Source organism: Periplaneta americana, chromosome 11 (genome assembly GCF_040183065.1).
Source record: "Periplaneta americana isolate PAMFEO1 chromosome 11, P.americana_PAMFEO1_priV1, whole genome shotgun sequence".
Taxonomy (NCBI): domain Eukaryota; kingdom Metazoa; phylum Arthropoda; class Insecta; order Blattodea; family Blattidae; genus Periplaneta; species Periplaneta americana.
Window position 1 is genome coordinate 132,253,004 of NC_091127.1, and position 21,537 is coordinate 132,274,540.

At 37.1% G+C, this 21,537-nt stretch overlaps 1 protein-coding gene across 1 annotated transcript in view; it reads right to left on the reverse strand.

The window, feature by feature from the left end:
• The window catches only part of LOC138709337 (uncharacterized), a 439,964-nt gene that overhangs the window by 73,131 nt on the left and 345,296 nt on the right, over window positions 1-21,537 (reverse strand). The window contains exon 38 of the mRNA XM_069840036.1: window positions 4,184-4,402. Within this exon, the coding sequence (XP_069696137.1) occupies window positions 4,184-4,402 (219 nt within the window). The remainder of the gene's footprint in view (window positions 1-4,183; window positions 4,403-21,537) is intronic.

The window sequence follows — 21,537 nt, forward strand, 5'->3', positions numbered from 1 at the left end:
TTAATGTATTACCTTACCTTCCGACTTGTATTTAAATGTGAACATTCACAATTAACGAGAAGCTTACCGGAACCCGGGAACGGGAACGTGAAGATCAGCGATCTTTGCCGTTCTCGCTTCCGATCACAGCTTACGAGATTAATTCTGTTGCCATCAAAAAACTATTTGGTCGTCGTATATTTTGTAGCAAGAAGGCCGTGGCATATTTTGCATACTTTCTTCTTCATCTATTGCTCGCAACTAACACAGAAATTCAGTACCATCACTTTCAATAGAGCCTACGTGCTGAGTGACCAGAGTACCGCCTGAATTGAATTGTTAAATATACTGTGCCATAAATTTTGAAGTTGGTTAACTTGTCTTCGTGTTGGCTGGCTTAAACTCATGAGAGAACGTCATTGGTCATTTATACACAAATGATATCAGATGTGTTTAATCGAGCCTGTGCAATTTTGTTGTCCACATCCTTCTCAGTATCGTATGAATTTCATTCCCAAAAAAAAATAAAGGATTGGACTCTTAATTGTTTATTACTCGGAGTTGAAGCGTGATCACTGCTGCTTATGATTAGGTTTTTCTCCGGAGCGGTTGTTTGTGCGCTTGCAATCGGAGACCTCCGGTTACCTCCGATTGATGCCGCGCAGGTTGTATATGTGCTGTGGCGCAGACATACATTTTCCGCTGAGCATTCCTTTAATCGGATCAGGTAGTGATTCGAGTCCGCTGACGTCCGCGTATCTTTTAAAATAAGTGTGTAATATTTTGTTGTTTATTTTCTCTTATTTAGTAACCTCTCTCTCTCTCTCTTCCTTTCTTCGGCTCTTCTTTTTTTCTTGTTTTGCTTGAAGTGCTACTTTAGCTGACAGATTTTTTTCTAGTTTTCATATTCATAGTATACACTGGTGGCCATAATTCTGGAAACTTTTTGTTTTTGTACTGAATTATTATAACATCTGCATTGATTCACACATTTATACAATTGAAAATGTTACTCGTGACTGATTCGTTAATTATGGGGTTATAATAAAGGTATTATATGAAATCCTGAATATTTTAACAATGAATAATCATTACTATGTGGGAAATTATGTTCTTGTCGTTTAAGATCTAAATATTAATTTCAGATTTCATTATAATTTCCCATTATTTACTGCAATAGAAACTAGTCCATTGTTGATTTTAAGATTATTGTTGATCGGTAGAAGCATTCTTGAGCACTGTTAGCATAAAATGTGGACATTATTAGTGTGTTTCTATCATTTTTCTGACTTAAGATTTCGTTAGGTTAACACCTGATTGCTTTACAACAAACTTTATTGATCATTTTATCACACTGGCTCCACGAAAGGACTGGACACCTTCTATGGCAGTCACATTTCGAGAGGAAGGTTACACAATCAAGGAAATTGCAAGAAAACTTGGTAATGGTGCTACAGTGTCTGGCGTCCAGAAGGTATGGCAGAGGTATAAATCTACAAAATCTTGTAAAACAACGCCTAGGACTGGTAGAAAAGCTAAATTAAGTCCAAGAGATGTTAGGCAGATTTGTCGATTAGCATTGAAAGATAGAAGGAAATCTTCTAAAGAGATATAGAAAGTTCTACGTAGCAGTGAACTTTGTATTTCTGCGAGGACTGTTCGATGAGGCACTCAGGATTCAAAGCTTCTCCATTTCGGCGACGAACGTATTTCAAATATAGAAATCCTTGTTTCTTCGCTACATATCACTTTCGTCCAGTCATCATTGGTCCATGGTTGATGATTTTTGCACCAATTTACACGATTTTCTCGTTGCCCTTTGATGAGAAATGGCTTTTTTCTGGGTGATCTTGCTTTCAGTCTGCTGTCAAATAACTTCCTTCGAACATTCCTTGCAGAAATACTAAGTCAATTGCTGTGTAGAACTTTCTGTATCTCTTGAGAAGATTTCCTTCGATCTTTCAATGCTAATCGACAAATCTGCCTCACATCTCTTGGACTTGCTTTAGCTTTTCTACCAGTCCTAGGCGTTGTTTTACAAGATTTTGTGGATTTGTACTTCTGCCATACCTTCTGGACGCCAGACACTGTAGCACCATTACCAAGTTTTCTTGCAATTTCCTTGATTGTGTAACCTTCCTCTCGAAGTGTGACTGCCATAGAAGGTGTCCAGTCCTTTCGTGGAGCCAGTGTGATAAAATGATCAATAAAGTTTGTTGTAAAGCAATCAGGTGTTAACCTAACGAAATCTTAAGTCAGAAAAATGATAGAAACACACTAATAATGTCCACATTTTATGCTAACAGTGCTCAAGAATGCTTCTACCGATCAACAATAATCTTAAAATCAACAATGGACTAGTTTCTATTGCAGTAAATAATGGGAAATTATAATGAAATCTGAAATTAATACTTAGATCTTAAACGACAAGAACATAATTTCCCACATAGTAATGATTATTCATTGTTAAAATATTCAGGATTTAATATAATACTTTTGTTATAACCCCATAATTAACGAATCAGTCACGAGTAACATTTTCAATTGTATAAATGTGTGAATCAATGCAGATGTTATAATAATTCAGTACAAAAACAAAAAGTTTCCAGAATTATGGCCACCAGTGTATGTGGAAAGGCGTATTAGTTTTATGTCATTGATCAAATGAATAACATTAAAATTAACTGAAAATTAATGCAAAAGTAAAGCTTTTCAGAAGCTAATGTAAACATTCATAATTTTCCTGGAAACACTCGTTTATTCACAAACAGTGTTTATCAATTGTTATTATAATCGGTTTAGTTTAACGTAAAATATATTAAGGGAGTTTCAGAATGAAACAAAAGAACCTTGTGGTATCAATGGGTTAAAGTTTACTGTCCAAAATAATTTATTAAGATTCTTCACCAGACAGGATTTTGATCATTGTGAACTGCCTCTTCTAAAACGCGTCACTCTTCCTCTGTAATAAAAAATATAAGCGGATATCAACTTAAGGATAATTGTAATTATATTATTACCACACGTTTCTTTATTTTCAGAATGAAACTCAATATTTTAATCTAATAACTCAAGTTGCCTTTTAAATATTCCATATAAGTTATGTATGATTTTTATTGCCTCGAAAGTTACGTTTTATAGAAATTTCAAGACTTTTTTTCTAGACTGTGGGCCCTTGGAACAATAGCACTAAAGCAGAAAAAAAATCGTATCAAATGTTTTGCGTAATTTTAAAACTACGAAAACGATGATATCGCTAATCAACCGTCAATGTGTATCTGAATGATAATAATTTATTTTTGACAGCAAGTACCAGTACCACAACCGCGGCTCTTAATGTTAGCCTAAACACTTACATACCTACATTTTAAAATTTAGACCTACTCAGAGAATCTATCTAACTTGGTCCACGCCATAGAGATTTCCAAATACGGACCTGTTAGCGTCCTAGGAACGTTTGGCTTTTCTGGCAACTCAATCACCAACTCATATTTCATTTCAAGTAAGCGGCTCATCACTGAAGTTTAGAGTTTCATCTAGTAACAATAAGCTGGATCAATCTTAGAGTATCCTTTTTTGCTGAAATTCTTCTGCTTTTCAGTTTTTCATTCACAATGTTACTCTGTCTGCACACAAAACCACGAAATTATTTATTAGAACTTTTATATATAAATCAAAGTAAACACGCTTTTTAAAAGAGTTCAAAAGTGTTCTGAACAGTTAAATTTACTTAGTTTCTTCAAGTTCGCGATTGTGCGATCGCTTCAAATGGATTGACAAATTCGAAGTACCGCCACCCTTAGAGTAAATTCGCCGACAAAGTTAACAGAGTGCGACTTCATTATTATCTCCAACTAAATTAAAGAACTTCCAAGCGACGGATATACGATTTGGTGAGATTCTATTCCACTCACAACTTCCCTCAGTTCGTACGCGCCGGTCGTCCTTGAGCTCTACGTCCTCCAAATTCGCTTCGCTCCGAACCACCGCATCCCTCCGTATGTTCTCTGTTCTCCTACGATAGTACCGGGGATCACCGGTGGAGAGCTTTATTCGTAATCTCCGATTCCTCCGCGGTAGTAGTCACTCCGATGAGCAGCACTAAGCGTGATTCACAGACTGTGATTCTCAAAAAGAAAACACAAAATTAACGATAAATAGGCTATACATGTTTTATGCCGTAACATTCAAGTCTAATGCTTACTTTTAAGAGCCCACATCTCCAGATGCTGTGCAGCGTCCAGGACAGCTCGGCTCTGCTCGCAACACAGCGAATTGGTCACGCGGGCCGAGGTGGGCACGTGCACCGGCAGCTGCGACACCAAGCGCCTGAGCAAGTGGGATGTCGCCGCTGTTGCGAAGTCTTCACCCTGAAGAAATTCGCTGTCTGCACGAGATCTGTTTTCAGCTTCGGAGCCATTGTCTGAAACAACACAACACGACTAAGCTGTTGCTTTGGGGAACACATGGTACATAATTGATTCCTACCGCTTTTGTGAATAATCTTAATTAACAGGTGTAATATTTACTAAAAATTAACTAATATTACAGTAAAACCTCGTTAATCCGGACCCCGAAAAGCTGAACTTCAATTAATCCGAGCAGACAAAAAAAACGATGAGTTTGGAAGAATTAAAGAACCTTGTTTTAAGACTTACTTTTATACATTAGAATTACGAAATTACAATAATTACAGTTCCGTCGGGCACATTATGGATATCACGTATGTACTGCATTGTACGTATTTCTTTACATTTTACTGTATCGTATAGTGTATTTAGTTCTATGCCACAGATGGGCATCGTGCCTCACTTGAGAATTTGTGCCTCACTGACCTTCACAGAGCTTATCGCTCTGAGTGACATCATCTTCACAGTACCCGTTTCTCCCTCACGTAGCTCCTAGGCGTGGGCAGGTTTTTTTTTATCAATTTCATAAGCAATATCAGTGGTGGCATAATGGCATTATCAAAGCAGTGTGTACGCGATAGAAAACGATTATTTCATGAGAAATGGGAGGAAGAGTTTTTTTTGCTGTTTAGAAGGGGAAAACATACGATGTATGTTATGCTCGAAAATCCTATTAGCATTAATAAATTTAATATACAACGACATTACTCCTTATGTCATAAAGAACATGCTGAATTAGAAGGTAAGACAAATTAAATGTTATTTTTCGTACTATTCCGAAGAAAATTTATGATCTTAACATTTGCATAGTATACTAAATACGACATTATACCTTAAACACGCTGCATTAAAAGGTACGAAGAATTAAATGTTGTTTGTACGTATTATTTCCAAAAGAAATTTATAAAAAGAAATATCTAATGTGCGTAGAAAACGAAATATGTTTTTCTGAAATTATTTTAGGTCGAGAACGTGCAAATCTGTTAAGTAATCTTGAGAAACGCCAGATTATTCAAGAAAATAAACGTAGACAACGTGATGGAATATTATTGGCTAGTTACGCAATTTCTCGCCTGCGATTTAAATCAATTCAGCTACGGAGAAACAGTAAAGAGGTTTATGATTAAAGCTGCCGAATTAATTTGCCAAATTGAATAAAAGTTTTCGAGTCTCTCACGTTAACCAAGCGATTTCCAATAATTCGCCACTGACCGCCTTAGCGATTACGATAAGGTGACGCAGGTCACAGCAGTTTATATTTCCCATCCTACTCTGCAGTCTCCCTCCTAGTAAACAAACTATTTCAAATCAAGTGCCTCACGTAACCGAAAATTGTGCCCATGTATGGTCTATGCCCTTTAAATACACCGTAGTAAACGTGTTCTGTTTCTATAGACGGTGTTTTAATCCACTTCCTACTGTTCTTCTAGGTTATTTCAGATTATTTATTTATTTATTTATTTATTTATTTATTTATTTATTTACATTTAAATATGCAGAATACTAAATATAATTACAACAATAGAAATGGAAATAAAATAATACCGGTACAATCAAATGTAATGTTATGTTTTATTTAACGACCCCCGCAACTGCAGAGGTTATATCAGCGTCGCCCGATGTGCCGGAATTTTGTCCCGCAGGAGTTCTTTTACATGCCAGTAAATCTACTGACATGAGCCTGTATCATTTAAGCACACTTAAATGCCATCGACCTAGCCCAGGATCGAACCCGCAACCTTGGGCATAGAAGGCCAGCGCTATACCAACTCGCCAACCAGGTCGACGGTACAATCAATATGAAAAGAAAGATACTTACTTACAAATGGCTTTTAAGGAACCCGAAGGTTCATTGCCGCCCTCACATAAGCCCGCCATCGGTCCCTATCCTGTGCAAGATTAATCCAGTCTCTATCATCATACCCCACCTCCCTAAAATCCATTTTAATATTATCCTCCCATCTACGTCTCGGCCTCCCTAAAGGTCTTATTCCCTCCGGTCTCCCAACTAACACTCTATATGCATTTCTGGATTCGCCCATACGTGCTACATGCCCTGCCCATCTCAAACGTCTGGATTTTAAGTTCCTAATTAGGTATGTCAGGTGAAGAATACAATGCGTGCAGTTCTGTGTTGTGTAACTTTCTCCATTCTCCTGTAACTTCATCCCGCTTAGCCCCAAATATTTTCCTAAGCACCTTATTCTCAAACACCCTTAACCTATGTTCCTCTCTCAGAGTGAGAGTCCAAGTTTCACAACCATACAGAAGAACCGGTAATATAACTGTTTTATAAATTCTAACTTTCAGATTTTTGGACAGCAGACTGGATGATAAGAGCTTCTTAACCGAATAATAACACGCATTTCCCATATTTATTCTGCGTTGAATTTCCTCCCGAGTGTCATTTATATTTGTTACTGTTGCTCCAAGATATTTGAATTTTTCCACCTCTTCGAAGGATAAATCTCCAATTTTTATATTTCCATTTCGTACAATATTCTGGTCACGAGACATAATCATATAGCCTACTTTGTCTTTTCGGGATTTACTTCCAAACCGATCGCTTTACTTGCTTCAAGTAAAATTTCCGTGTTTTCCCTAATCGTTTCTGTATTTTCTCCTAACATATTCACGTCATCTGCATAGACAAGAAGCTGATGTAACCCGTTCAATTCCAAACCCTGCCTGTTATCCTGAACTTTCCTAGTGGCATATTCTAGAGCGAAGTTAAAAAGTAAAGGTGATAGTGCATCTCCCTGCTTTAGCCCGCAGTGAATTGGAAAAGCATCAGATAGAAACTGACCTATACGGACTCTGCTGTATGTTTCACTGAGACACATTTTAATTAATCGAACTAGTTTCTTGGGAATACCAAATTCAATAAGAATATTATATAATCCTTCCCTCTTAACCGAGTCATATGCCTTTTTGAAATCTATGAATAACTGATGTACTGTACCCTTATACTCCAATTTTTTCTCCATTATCTGTCGAATACAAAAAAATCTGATCAATAGTCGATCTATTACGCCGAAAACCGCACTGATGATCCCCAATAATTTCATCTACGTACGGAGTTAATCTTCTCAAAAGAATATTGGACAAAATTTTGTACGACGTCAACAAAAGTGATATTCCTCGAAAGTTACCACAGTTGGTTTTGTCCCCCTTCTTAAAAATAGGTACAATTATGGACCCCTTCCATTGTTCTGGTACAATTTCCTTTTCCCAAATAGCAAGTACAAGTTTATAAATTTCGCTATATAATGCACTTCCACCCTCTTGTATTAATTCTGCTGGAATTTGATCGATAGCTGGAGACTTGTACTTTTTCAGATTTTCTATCGCAATTTCGACTTCAGAAAGTGTGGGTTCGGGTATAAATGGCTCAGCAGTTTGTATTTCAATTTCGTCCCGATCATTTCTATTTGGCCTATGTACATTTAGTAGGTGCGCAAAATAGTTTTTCCATCTGTTTAGGATTGATGGAGAGTCTGCAAGCAAGTCACCATTCTCATCCTAATCACGTTTACCCTTGGCTGATATCCGTTCTTAAATTCCTTTATACCCTTATATAAATCTCGAATGTTTTTATTCTTACTATTTGTTTCTACCTCATTCAGTTTTTCCTTCAAGTAATCTCTCTTTTTATTCCTAAATGTATGACTTGCTTCCCGTCTTTCATTGAAATAATTATCTCTCTTCTTCTCAATTGGATCCTGTAAGAATTTCAATTTTGCCTGTTTCCTTCTTTCTACTACCATGCAACAATCTTCATCAAACCACGGTTTCTTTTTCTTAGTTTCATAATAACCTATGCTCTGCTCAGCTGCAATTTTGATACTATCTCTGATATTTTCCCACACGCTATTAGTATCTAATTCTTTCTCAACTTCGTCGGAACTTTCTAAAGTGGCAAACCTATTCGAAATTTCGACCTGATAATTTTGCTTAGCTCCCTCGTCCTTTAATTTCAAAATATTGAATTTAGTAATATTGACTTGTTGCTCTACTCGCTTGGCTACTGATAATTTTTCTCTTAATGCTCCAATCACCAAGTAATGGTCACGAATTACAGTCTGCACCCCTGAAAGTTCGAGATATGGAGGGTAGCTGCGAATATATTGAATAAGCAGTCGTGGACAGCCGATAAGGGGTGGTCCTCCAGCTTGGGGGTTGGGCGAAGGGCTAACAACCCATCACCGTAAAAAACAGCTTGTTACGAATCCCTACAAAAGGAAAGATACAGTAATATTAACAAAATTTGAGCACCGAATGAGCAGCGCTCGTGTTCGGTCGAAGTTCAGATATGTTATTAATAGGCCTATAAGAGAATTACTTACATATTTACTTACTTACTTATTTTCTTACTTACTTACTAGCTTTTAAGGAACCCGGAGGTTCATTGCCGCCCTCACATAAGCCCGCCATTGGTCCCTATCCTGAGCAAGATTAATCCAGTCTCTACCATCATATCCCACCTCCCTCAAATCCATTTTAATGTTATCTTCCCACCTACGTCTCGGCCTCTCCAAAGGTCTTTTTCCCTCCGGCCTCCCATATAAGAGAATATACAAAATAAAATAAGGTTAATTCGGATTATCGTTAAACCGGTCAACTTATCCCCCCCAATTAGTCCGTATTAACGACGTTTTACTAAATTTCCTTTTCTTGAACGTTGCATAAAACTGACACTAAAATATTGCATGTTTAATAATTTTTCCAAAAAGAATAATATGAAGCAATAGTAAAGAAGCCTATACAAAAAATCAAAAGCGATCTTTACATACATAAGAACTATAGTTGTGAATGTATTAAACATATTACTGGCTTGTAATGTGTGACATTCTGAATTCACAATGTCGATCTGATTGGCGAGTTTGTATAGCGCTAGTCTTCTATTTCCAAGGTTGTGGGTTCGATCCCGGGCCAGGTCGATGGCATTTAAATGTGCTTAAATGCGACAGGCTCATGTCAGCAGATTTACTCCTCCGAGACAATATCCCGACACATCCGGCGACGCTGATATAACCTCTGCAGTTGCGAGCGTCGTTGAATAAAACATAACATTTTTCTGAATTCACGGTTCGCAACTTAACTTAATAAAATTTGTTTAAGCATTCAGTGGTAATGCAAAATAAATTACATACGGGATGATTCGGACCACCCGTAACTGGCATTTATTTCGGAAACTAATGCATTAAAAGTTTCGAGACAAAAATATTTGTTACTAAAGCACATATGAACTTTCACTTGAGCTTGATTTCATCAATCAACCATAACAGGAAGTAGGGTCAGTAGTGTAGCACTTTAAAATTTCAGATGGGAATCGGGGTCAAATAAGGTACGCCTACCAATTGATAGAGCTCTTCAAAAAAAAAAAAAAAAAAAAAAAAAAAACTTTCTGAGGAAACATTTTTATTAATTCCTACTCTTTGAATGAGAAAACGTACGAAAAGACAATGGCTGATTCAGACCACTCGTAAGTAATTTATTTCGGAAACTAGTGCATTAAAATTTTCGAGACAAAAATATTTGTAACTAAAGCACAATCATGTGAACTTTCACTTGAGCTTGATTTCATCAATCAGCCTTAACAGGAAGTAGGGACAGTGGTGTATCTCTTTAAAATATCAAATGGGAGTCGGGTTCAAATAGGATACCATTTGATAAAGCTCTTCAAAAAAAAACAACTTACATAAGAAACGTTTTTATCAAGCCCTACTCTTTCTTGGTATGCAGGACCAAGGACCCGGGTTCGATCTCCGGTGCCGTAGCGAACTTTTCTCCTCTAATAACTATTGTTACCGTTACAGATAGAACCAAAAATCAATGTTTACGTATATTTAATTAATTTTAACAATACGATGAAAGAGTAATGGAACGGAGAAAAATTCTCTCCGGCGCCGGGACTTGAACCCGGGTTTTCAGCTCTACGTGCTGATGCTTTATCCACTAAGCCACACCGGATACAACCCCGGTGTCGGACAGAATTGTCTCTGATTGAGATCCAACTCTTGGGTTCCCTCTAGTGGCCGCCCTCTGCACTACGTCATAGATGTCTAAAATATGTAATAAAATCGAATGGCGGGTTGATTCTAGATACATCAGGGTCCTTGAAGAGTGAAATAATAATAAAATTGATAAATACAAAATCAACCGGAGCGAATATGAACAGTAAAACCAAGTATTATGCCGAACTGATATTACAGTCACAGTAGCGTAAGTCGTTACGGCATTGGTCTATTGAACAAGTTGATACTAGTAGCTCAAGATTCGAATCTCCCCCCATCTTTTTTTTTCAATTACAAATTTGCCATCATCTGTGTCTCGCAAAGCTATAATTATGTGGCGATATCGCTTAGAATATGCCCAAACTATAATAAATAATAAACCTCCATCTCGCTTTCAAGCAATATTGCTATCTGTTAATACAACGTTCTGTCTCGTCATTACGCTTGAAGATGGCACAAAAACTATAACTCATTGCCCTGGTTCGCATAGGTTATTCTGCGTATGCTACTCTCCGACAGGACTTCGATTGGAGAAATGTCATTTTCTCCGACGGGTAATTGTCTCCAATAGCAACGATAGTACTGCCCTAGTTTATTGTATGAATGGCCACCGATACGATGAACGCTTCGTGAGACGAATTATTAACAAGTCGGGTTGCGAGAGGGTAGCGTGTTGGGGGGTAGATGTCATACGATGGGGCAGGACTTCTGGAACGCATCCACGGGCGGTTTACGGCAGAAGTCTACGAACACATTTTGGCAAATGTAATGATCCCTTCCGCCCGAAAACGATATCCAGAAGGAACACTTTTCTTCCAGCATTATAATCATCTGATACACACCGCCAACCGGATTCAAAGATGGTTTACGTGGAGGCGTGATGGCGACCCAGTCGACTGGCCTCCAAATTCACCAGATATGAATCCGATTCAAAATTTGTGGGCTGCAGTCAAAAGGATCCTACGCTCTAATTGGGCAGAACAACCACCCGTTCGGACACCTGAGGAATTGTGGGACAGAGTTCTAGATGCGTGGGAGGAGATGGCCAAGAATGTAAACCTGTTCCATAATCTTGTGGACTCCATGCCGCGCAGAATGAGGGCAGTTGTTGGCGCTGGTGGATTGTGGACGAGATACTAGTCCCCACCACAGGTCTTGTTTTATTAATATATTAAAAAATTGTTTGTTTTGTTAACTTAATTATTTATTTGTGTTTGATATGCGACCGGTTTTTTTAGGATGTGAAACAACTATTTTTGTTTAGGCCTATACAGGCCAGGTCTCACCTATTAATAGCCCACATGTGATGGGCTATAATATTTTTACAAGGCAGGCATAACGAAGTTTATTAACAAATGCCATTTCACATTTAAGCTAATAAATTAAGTAAAACTTAAAATAAAAAAATAATTTCACCGTACCGGGAGGCGAACTCAAAACCTCTGGTACGGATGTCAGACTTCTTACCGCTGGGCCAAACACTGCTCGTAAGCTTTACTACATTATAGACGGAGGACTTTCAATGAAGGGACACCACAGCAATGCCTTGCAGTGGGTTACGTTTACACGAGTGAACCGCGCGATAGAACTTAGCATTTCTAGCGACCAAGATTCGGACCATTCTTTTTGCCGCGAAGTGTACATGCATGAAAACTACAACCAGTGGTGGTTCGTGCACTAACATTTAGCTCTTCATCAACCCCTCGAATAAAAATCGCAAGCTTTTCTGTAACAGTAATGTCACTACTGTCATCAAGAGCCAATAAAAATACATACAAATTTTCTTCCTTTTTTTTTTAATATTCCTCATGAACACAATCAGAAATCTCCTGAATTCTCTTTGGGATATTTAGTCGAGAAATATGCAGTTTTGCAAAATTAATTAGCAACTTTCATTGGACAAAGTATTTCAGCCACCTTGATCATTACGCTTATAGAAAAAAACTCTCTTTTGTTGGAAGGCTTAAGAGAACGAGCTATTTCGTTCGCCACTAGATAGCTGGCTTCCTTAGATTTATTTATGTCTTTTTTTCTCTTCATGACGATGATTTAAGGCTGATTTAAGTTCTTGGAGTTTAACAGATCGTTTCATTTCTACACTAGCACGTAAGTTAATATTAAAACAGTTTATATTATTATTATTATTATTATTATTATTATTTATCATTATATTATTATTACTACTATTACTACTACTACTGCTGCTACTGATAATGCTAGCAGTATTATTATTATTATTACTATTATTTTATTAAATGAATAACTAGTAAATAACTGATAATAGTTATCAAAATATTTTTAAAGAAATTGAGATAAAACGTAGTAATTATTTTATTTTTCAGAGGAAGATGTAGGCCTATATATTCAGACAGGTATATAAGAATTATGGTACCACTTGTTGATAAATAATAATAATAATAATAATAATAATAATAATAATAATAATAATACCTGTTATGTCTGTGTATTCAGCGTAATGCCCTGTAATGTCGCTTCTGTTTTATATACTACTACTAATTGAACCGTTGAGCAAAGCAACATATTACATTTTCTCCGACAGAACAGCGAATAAATTCCTCTTCCAATTCTGTACGAAACCTTCTATTCCTGCTCGTAGAGACAGAGGGTTTGTACAGCGACATGGTACCGACACTGCTTACCATCAGTACGTGAGCGAGACAGAGAGCAATGTACAGGAAACTCCCCTTACTATTATGAATGTATTTGATTACAGAATGTAATCACGATACCCAGTTTGGTCACCGCTGTTATACAGAAATATTGTAGACACTGTGCATATAATAATGAACATTGCGAGAATATAGCAGATACTACGATAGTGCTCGATAGTAAAAGGGCACTGCACATTTAACGTACACTGGTCACTGCGGCTCAGGGTATCCGGCAAGCTGAAGTCTGCACTGCGATCCGGCGGCACTGAGGTGCAGGCCGCAGCTGTGAAGAGCGCCAAGCAACACAGCAGCGAGGTCGTCGTCGGCATCCTGTGTTATACCATCACGTGGAGCACCCACCTGTTTATATAAACTTACGCGACCTACTGTACTTGCTTACTGCGACGTCGGAAACAAGAAAAAGCCCTAGGAAAATTATGAACAAATATCATAATAATCATGACATCCTGGGTGGCCGAATGGATACCGTAGACGCCATTAGGTCAGAGATTTCCAAATTATTCAAACCCGACTGAGCAAGATGAATTCTTAAGGTAATTTTTAAGCTAACTTATAATTACAGGGACATCACTTTATTTTTACTTGCATTTTTATTGTATCTGCGTTTCTGAATGTACTTGACTCCCACCCCTTTCACTAATGTTCTTGCTCCCGTCAGCCACACAAACTTACGGCCGAAGTCTGCTAGCAGTGAAGTAAATAGTACAGAGTATAGTGTTCAGAAATATGGTTGCGTTTTCCATAGAAGGGAGAGCCTATATTATTAAAGCTTATTTCCAGAGGCAGGTATTTACGGAAATTAATTTTATCATTGTGTTTTTTAATATTGGTGTCGGCGGAGATTGTTGGAGATTGATTTGTACTCTTGTTGGATATTAATGGAAATTTTGGAAAATACAACTATTTTGAAATTGGAGTATTAACTCAGTATGACTATTACTTTCCAAATAATTAACATTAAAGATTCATTGATTTCTGGTAAAGGTGCGGTATGGCCAATAGACAATATTTTTGGATTGAGACTGTATCTAACACACAGTCATTGAAAACGGAAAAAAAACCTTGCAGCCCTCAAATAATACTTTCAAATTATTAGTGAAATGTTGAATTCTCCGTCCCTTGAGTTCACTAATGTAATTAGAACATCTGGAATACCATGTAATGTAGCCTACTTGAATGTGCAACAAATCCAAATGAAAAAAATGTCCGAAAAAAGAACTCAGAATATGAAATTCGCTATAAAACGACATAATAATAATAATTCGCGAATGTGTTCATATTTCGCTATTAGAACTCTTTTTCGCGATTTGTCGTTATTGTTTTATCCACATATTATTAATCAGAATCACTTAATTCGTAAAGATCAGCAAAAATCTACTGTATATCTATCCTATTAGGCCTATGTCGTGATTTTCGAGATCTCCGTAAATACCCGCCCCTGCTTATTTCGCACAGGTACTGTGTGTAGCATGACTGAATAACTTTATCTGTGTGGACTGTTCAGAAGTGACGATTAGAGTTACGGAAAGTACGGTAATATGCTGAATAAAGTAGCCATTATATAATGAATAAAACCGCCTGAGGAGTTGAGTTTGTGGAAAAAAATGGTACTACTCTACTGTATTTTGATAAAATACCGTAAAAATAATGATAAAACTGAAAATCTAATATCGTATTTCCCTATAACATAAATGGATACACTACTTTTCTCTCCTCCTATAACTAGTAAAATGATTTGTTTACATATTGCACTAGTAACACCAAACTCCTGTAATGGAACGGGGTAACAGTGTTTCCGAGTATAGCCAGGTTAATGTTAAAAATGTTGATAAAAATAAAGTGATGTCCCTGTTTTATTTGCAGTAAGTGAGTTTTCCTTCGCAGAATTTACTCATGCACGACTCTTCAAGGGAGGCTTGTACCTGTTGATATTGAAAGGTTGTCTAATACTAAGACTAAGAGGACGTGGAAGTTATATTATCTGCGACGTAGTGTTGTGGTTTTTAATTGGTTACTTTACGACACTTTATCAACTGCTATGGTTATCTAGTGTCTGAATTAGATGATGATAATACCAGCGAAATGAGTCCAGGGTCCAGCGCTGAAAGTTACCCAGCATTTGCTCTTAAAGAGTTGAGGGAAACCACGGAAAACTTCAACCAGGTAACTTGTCCCAACCAGGATTTGAAACTGGGCCTGCGAATTTCACGGTCGGACATGCTAACCTTTACTCCATAGCGGTGGACTAGTGTTGTGGCTTAAGACGTCATGTCTGGAGTCGCTTTACGGAGTGAGCTGGTTCGAGTTCTCATGAAGAATTTTCTCATGAAATTTCGACCGATGCCCACCCAACATCGTAATGAATCTAGGGACAAAATAAAGGTAGCGAAAACCAGCTAGAACAGCTCCATACTCATCGCGCGTTACCTCCATTTTGGGGGCGATTGTAAATGGCACTGGAAAATAATAACTATTATCAACGTACCTTGTAAATCGAAACATAAATTGAACACCTTCATTTCATTTCACTTCAGTATCACAAAAATATTAAAAATTGTCCATATGTAATACTTACAATGGAAACTTTTCATCACACCCCTTTCACATTTTTGTGGAATATAGCTCATTTCGAAGCTAAAGAAAACGAGAATAAGGAACAACCTTGAAAATATACCAAGTTTTTTTCTAAAGGTCGTAAATCCTAGTTAAAAGTCACTACATGCGAATAGACATATTGCAATACTTTTTCATTATACCATCGTTTGCGTAGCTTAACCAGGTAGTGACGCGCCTTTCGAGTAGAAGTTCTGGGTTCGATTCGAATACTTTTAACTTTTTGTTCTTTTAAAAATAAAAACTTGTAGGGGGCAGGTCTTCTGAATACCGATAGAAATATACAGATCCCTCTTACGTTGGTTCTAGCTGAACAGTCAAAAAGATTCTTACTGTGAATCTACTTGATCCTTCAGTTTCTGTATTACGCACGGTATATTAGATCTTGAATTGGAGACGATTTTGGTGGCTAGATGAATTCGTTAAATACAGCTCGTGACTTTTGAAAACTAGTGCATGATAATTTCTGAAATTTTGAAGTGTTCGAGTTCCCCAAGACACAACGCTATTGCTAGTACTTGTATAAGAACTTATATTGGGCCACACACAGATCGTAAGGTTGACTGCATTGTAGACGGACGATTTTCAATGAAGAAACACCACAGCAATGTCTTGAAGTGCAGTGCGTTTACACGAATGAACCGCGCGATAGAACTTGGCATTTCTATCGGCCAAGAGTCGCCCATTCTTTTTGTAATTAAGTGTACAATTAGAGGGTGAAGATATCATAAATGTTATACGGAATGAAAACGGTGGTAAAAATGAAGAAAATGACGATAAGATGTCGGTGCTGATAATGTTGTAGAAAAGAAAGACAATATTCCTAGTGTTACTAAAGTGATATCTCATCTAAATGATGTAAAGTCTTGGTGGGAAAGGCAAAGTGAATCAAGCAGTGTTCGTCTCCTCCATCTTGCTAATATAAAACGATACGCGTAGAAAAACCGCAGTGATTTAGTCCGCCAAACAAAACTTACAGACTTTTTTTAAGTCAGTACAAAATCAGGCTAATTTATAATCAGTGAAGTGAACTATTGCTAAATACAATACAATAACAAGTTTTATGGAATAAACCGCGTAACCGGTGAGTGTTTAGTTTATATTACAGTAAGTATTACAATATTTATTTACTTAGTCTTACGTTAAAAAGAGTTTAAAAATTATTAAAAAAGGTATATACCTTCAACAGACGGCCCGTTTCGACGCTATGTCACGTCATCCTCAGTGTCTCTTGAACCACTGGTGATCTTGACTCTATGATGTGCATTTGTCGATGATAGGGGTTATGCAGACCACATTATCAACAATAACCCTGACTACAATAATATAGAAACAGATATGGATATTTTACACATCACACCAAAAAGTTCACAATTAAACATCCTAGAACAGTACCAAATATATAAGAATACAATAGCATACCCACAATATACACTTAAAACACAATTGCAGTTCAATACACACACATTATTCGACGTCATAATACATCATAACACACAAACAGCCAGCCCCCACCATAGGAACAACACACCCCACCCCTACCATCGACAACTGCACATCATAGAGTCAAGATCACCAGTGGTTCAAGAGACACTGAGAATGATGTGACATAGCGTCGAAACGGGCCGTCTGTCGAAGGTATATACCTTTTTTTAACAATTTTAACACTTTTTAAAGTAAGACTAAGTAAATTTTATAGTTTTAACAAAGTGTTAACGAGAACTTTAATCAATGAATATTTATTTATTTATTTATTTATTTCATTCCTTGATTCCTTTGATTTCCTTGATTCGCTTGATTACCTTGATTTCCTTGATTCGCTTGATTTCCTTGATTTCCTTGTTTTCCTTGATTTCTTTGATTTCCTAGATTCGTTTGATTCGCTTGATTCTCTTGATTTCCTTGATTTCCTTGTTTTCCTTGATTTCCTTGATTCGCTTGATTACCTTGATTTCCTTGATTGCTTGATTCCCGTGATTTCCTTGATTCCGTTGATTTCCTTGATTCGCTTGATTCCCTTGATTTCCTTGATTCGCTTGATCTTCTTGTTTTTCTTGATTTCCTTGATTCGCTTGATTCCCTTGTTTTCCTTGTTTTCCTTGATTTCCTTGATTCCCTTGATTTCCTTGATTCCCTTGATTTCCTTGATTCGCTTGATCCCCTTGATTTCCTTGATTTCCTTGATTTCCATGATTCCCTTTATTTCCTTGATTTCCTTGATTCCCTTGATTCCCTTGATTCCCTTTATTTCCTTGATTTCCTTGATCCCCACGATTCCCTTTATTTCCTTGATTCCCTTGATTTCTTTTATTCCTTTATACCTTGATTCCTTCATTTCTTCATTTCTCATTTATTTATTTATTTATTTACATAATCTGACAGGATTAAGGCTATAAGGCCTTCTCTTCCATCCTACTAGATAGTACATGTAAATACAAAAAAGAAATACAAACAATGATGAAAATAATACAAATTAAGTTAAAGCCCTATAGAGGGTCAACTGGGTCATAAAAACACTATAGAACTCTCATCGAGCTAAGAGAAAAAAAAAAGAAAACAGAGATAGCAATGATGATAGTGATAACTAATAATAATAATAATAATAATAATAATAATAATAATAATAATAATAATAATAATAAATACATTACATATTAATTGTCAATTTTATAACAGCATAGTTACAATATTTATTACAGTAGAACTTGGTTATAGCGACCTCGTTTTGTGCGACACCTCGCCTATAACGTCAAATATTATGTGGTCCCAACTAAATCCCCATAAGACATATGCTTTTCTACCTTGCTTAATACGACAAAGGCATATACGTCTACCACGCATATAACGTCATTTTCAACCTCAGTTTGAATACAATTTTCTAAGAACCGAAGTATTTTGCTGAAATCTGGCAAATCCTTTACTGTTCCCTTCTATCATAGACCTCTGGAATGCAGGCAGATTCCCCATCCCATTGTAACCTGCCCGAATTCATGCGGTATTAATGGCACCTGCATGCGGTGAGTTTCGACCAACGAGTTAGATACTGTGACAGCGACGTGAGATTCGAACTCACGACCAGCGTCCCGCAAGAGGGCGGACCGCGCGTGGGCCGGCGCGGGCTTCACGGAGCGCTTTGGGATGGCGCGCGGCGGAGAGAAGTAAGGGGAAAGGGCGTACGTGGCGAGGGAGTTTGCGCGCGCATCTTCTGCTTGCCTAGAGAGGCCGAGAAATCCGTCGAAGTGGAAGAATCGCGAATTCGAACTTTCGAGGCTACGTCGCTGTGGTTATAAATTACGGACGCGAAGGAACGACAGCAGTTTTCAGTTGATTAGTCAGCCAGTCAGTGAGTAAGCCAGAGCAAGCAAGCCAAGTTGTGTACCGGAGTTCGACTCGAGTGTGCGTCCGCAACTGTATCAGCATCCGAAGGCCTGAGTTCGAGTGCAGTGGACCGCAGTTGGAGGGACCTGAGTTCGAGTGCAGTGGACCGCAGTTGGAGGGACCTGAGTTCGAGTACAGTGAACTGTCTCTGAAGGTCTGTGGTTCGAGACACTGTGAACTCGAGTGACTGAGCTAGAAGAACTGTGAACTGAGAACTGATAGTTCTGATTTGTAAATAGTGCTTTGTAAATATTAGTTAAGATTAACAGTTCATTGTTGTTCGTACTAGTCCAAGTAAATTGTCATTGTCGTCGGTGGAGTGCTATAACGAATACTGTGTTGAGTGAAAATCCAATTGTTGACGAGAGCGTTTAAGGCGAATTGTTGAAAGGAATCATTGTTGTGACGAATAAATTACATTGTTGTTACTAATAAAATTCACAATACTATAGAGAGGCTAAAGACCTCTGATAAGCGCTCCCTGCGGAGGCCAACAGTACTATGGATCATTCCCTAAAAGACATGGCGGTCTATAGTACCGCCAGCCTCCGCAAGGAGTGTTTATAACTGTAACGAGTTGGTACATGTACTATATTTTTCAGATACAGCAATATTTAATTGAAACATTTCGCTATAGGCTTTGTAAAAAGCTGATTTATAAATGAAAAAGTAATAATTTAGACTTTAAAATTTCCAAAAATGTCTCATTCCCTCGGATTTAAATGAAATGTACCGTAAATCATAATATTCGTTGCTGGATAATTAAACCCTCTCAATACAGGTACCATTGCCGCAGAGAATTATAAGATAAGACGGACTGAGCATAAGCGAAGTATCTGTAGGCTATTAATAAGTTTGTACCATCAAGAGTTTAGTATTTATTGTATTTATAGGGGCTACTCCAATTTTCTTTTTATTAATGCGTAGGACTCTTTTTGTTACCAAAGAGGAAAGTTAGCACTTGCATCACACATAATTTGTCATTATTGTTCAAAATAATGTAAGAACAGTTTTATTCTGCAAAAGCCTCTGCTTAGTTGCGAGACACGTTTGAGATCTTTGCTTGTTTCAAATTATATTAGACTACACGATGTCTCCATCACGCGACAATATTTGTTTCAAACTATATTAGACTACATGATGTCTCCATCACACGAAAAGAAGTGTACCTAGCTGTGGCTCCTGTTGTTTCTGATAACAATGTTAATCGTAAGTAACTTATCGTTTCAATAAATGTGGTGAGTTATAATCATGAGTAACTTTCTATTAGTGTCATTCTTTAATTATTATGTTGCATGCTAAGAGATTATTTGTAGTTTTAATAATTTCAGTTTTCAAAAGTTCTCTGTGTTAATTCCAATTTCAAATGAATTTTTCTCAATAACTTAATTACTGGATTTTTTTTTAATTTTTGCCACTACCTTTCCTATATTTTACTATTAGTTACATACGTCGTCTCTCTTGATATCACCTGGTGAGCACTGAATTACATAATTTCATATTAGGTTAGATTAGCTGTCAGGTAATTAAATTTGTGACGAAGTCAAAAAATTATTTATTTTTCTTCTGCCGATTAAATTCATCATCTTTAGGTGCTTTGCTTTGGTTGCATCGAGTATAGCTTGTCATTTAATATCTGGGCTATATTTAGTGAAACAAATAAAACATAGGCCTACAGCTGTTATAAAACGTAAAGTTTTGTGTGTATTTTACTTTTTACTTATTAACAGAGTCTCAATATATAACTCAATTCACAATAATACTAACTTCATCACAGTCATTTCCTACAACATCCGAGCCACGCCCCTTTGTTTTGACTAACCGAAACATGGCGGACCAATGTTCAATTGTCTTAAACTTTCTGAGTCTTTGTCCTCTCTATAGTATCTAACTCGTTGGTTTCGACAGGAAGTTTTCACAAAGTACACGCATTTTAACGCAGTATGGCCACTAAAAGAAGTGAGTGACACTTTAGAAGCCATTAGAATTGTGGACATTTCTATGAAGCTAGAGGAGGGAGTATGAAGCTAGGAGAAGGAGCAGTGAAATTGCAACTGAAATAATGAACATAGAATTTAATTTAGAAAGTGTATATTGGACAAGTAGGAGACAACAGAGTAAAATGACTGATTACTTCACTTCTCAGTAAATAAGTTTGGTGAGTAATGAACAAACTGTTTTAACACAGAATACTGTATTTATAATTCTACATGTATTTTATTGTGTTCATGATATGCTTAAAAGTGAATACATAAATCTAAAATAAGCCTAATTATGTCTATTATTTTTCCACCTCACTAGACTGATAATATGAATCTCGGTTACTACGACACTCGTTTATAACAACATAATTTTCAAGGTCCCTTGGATGTCGTTATAACCAAGTTCTACTGATATGTCATGGGTTAAGCCGAAGTTGCGCAACCTGACAGATGTTCAACAAGCAAT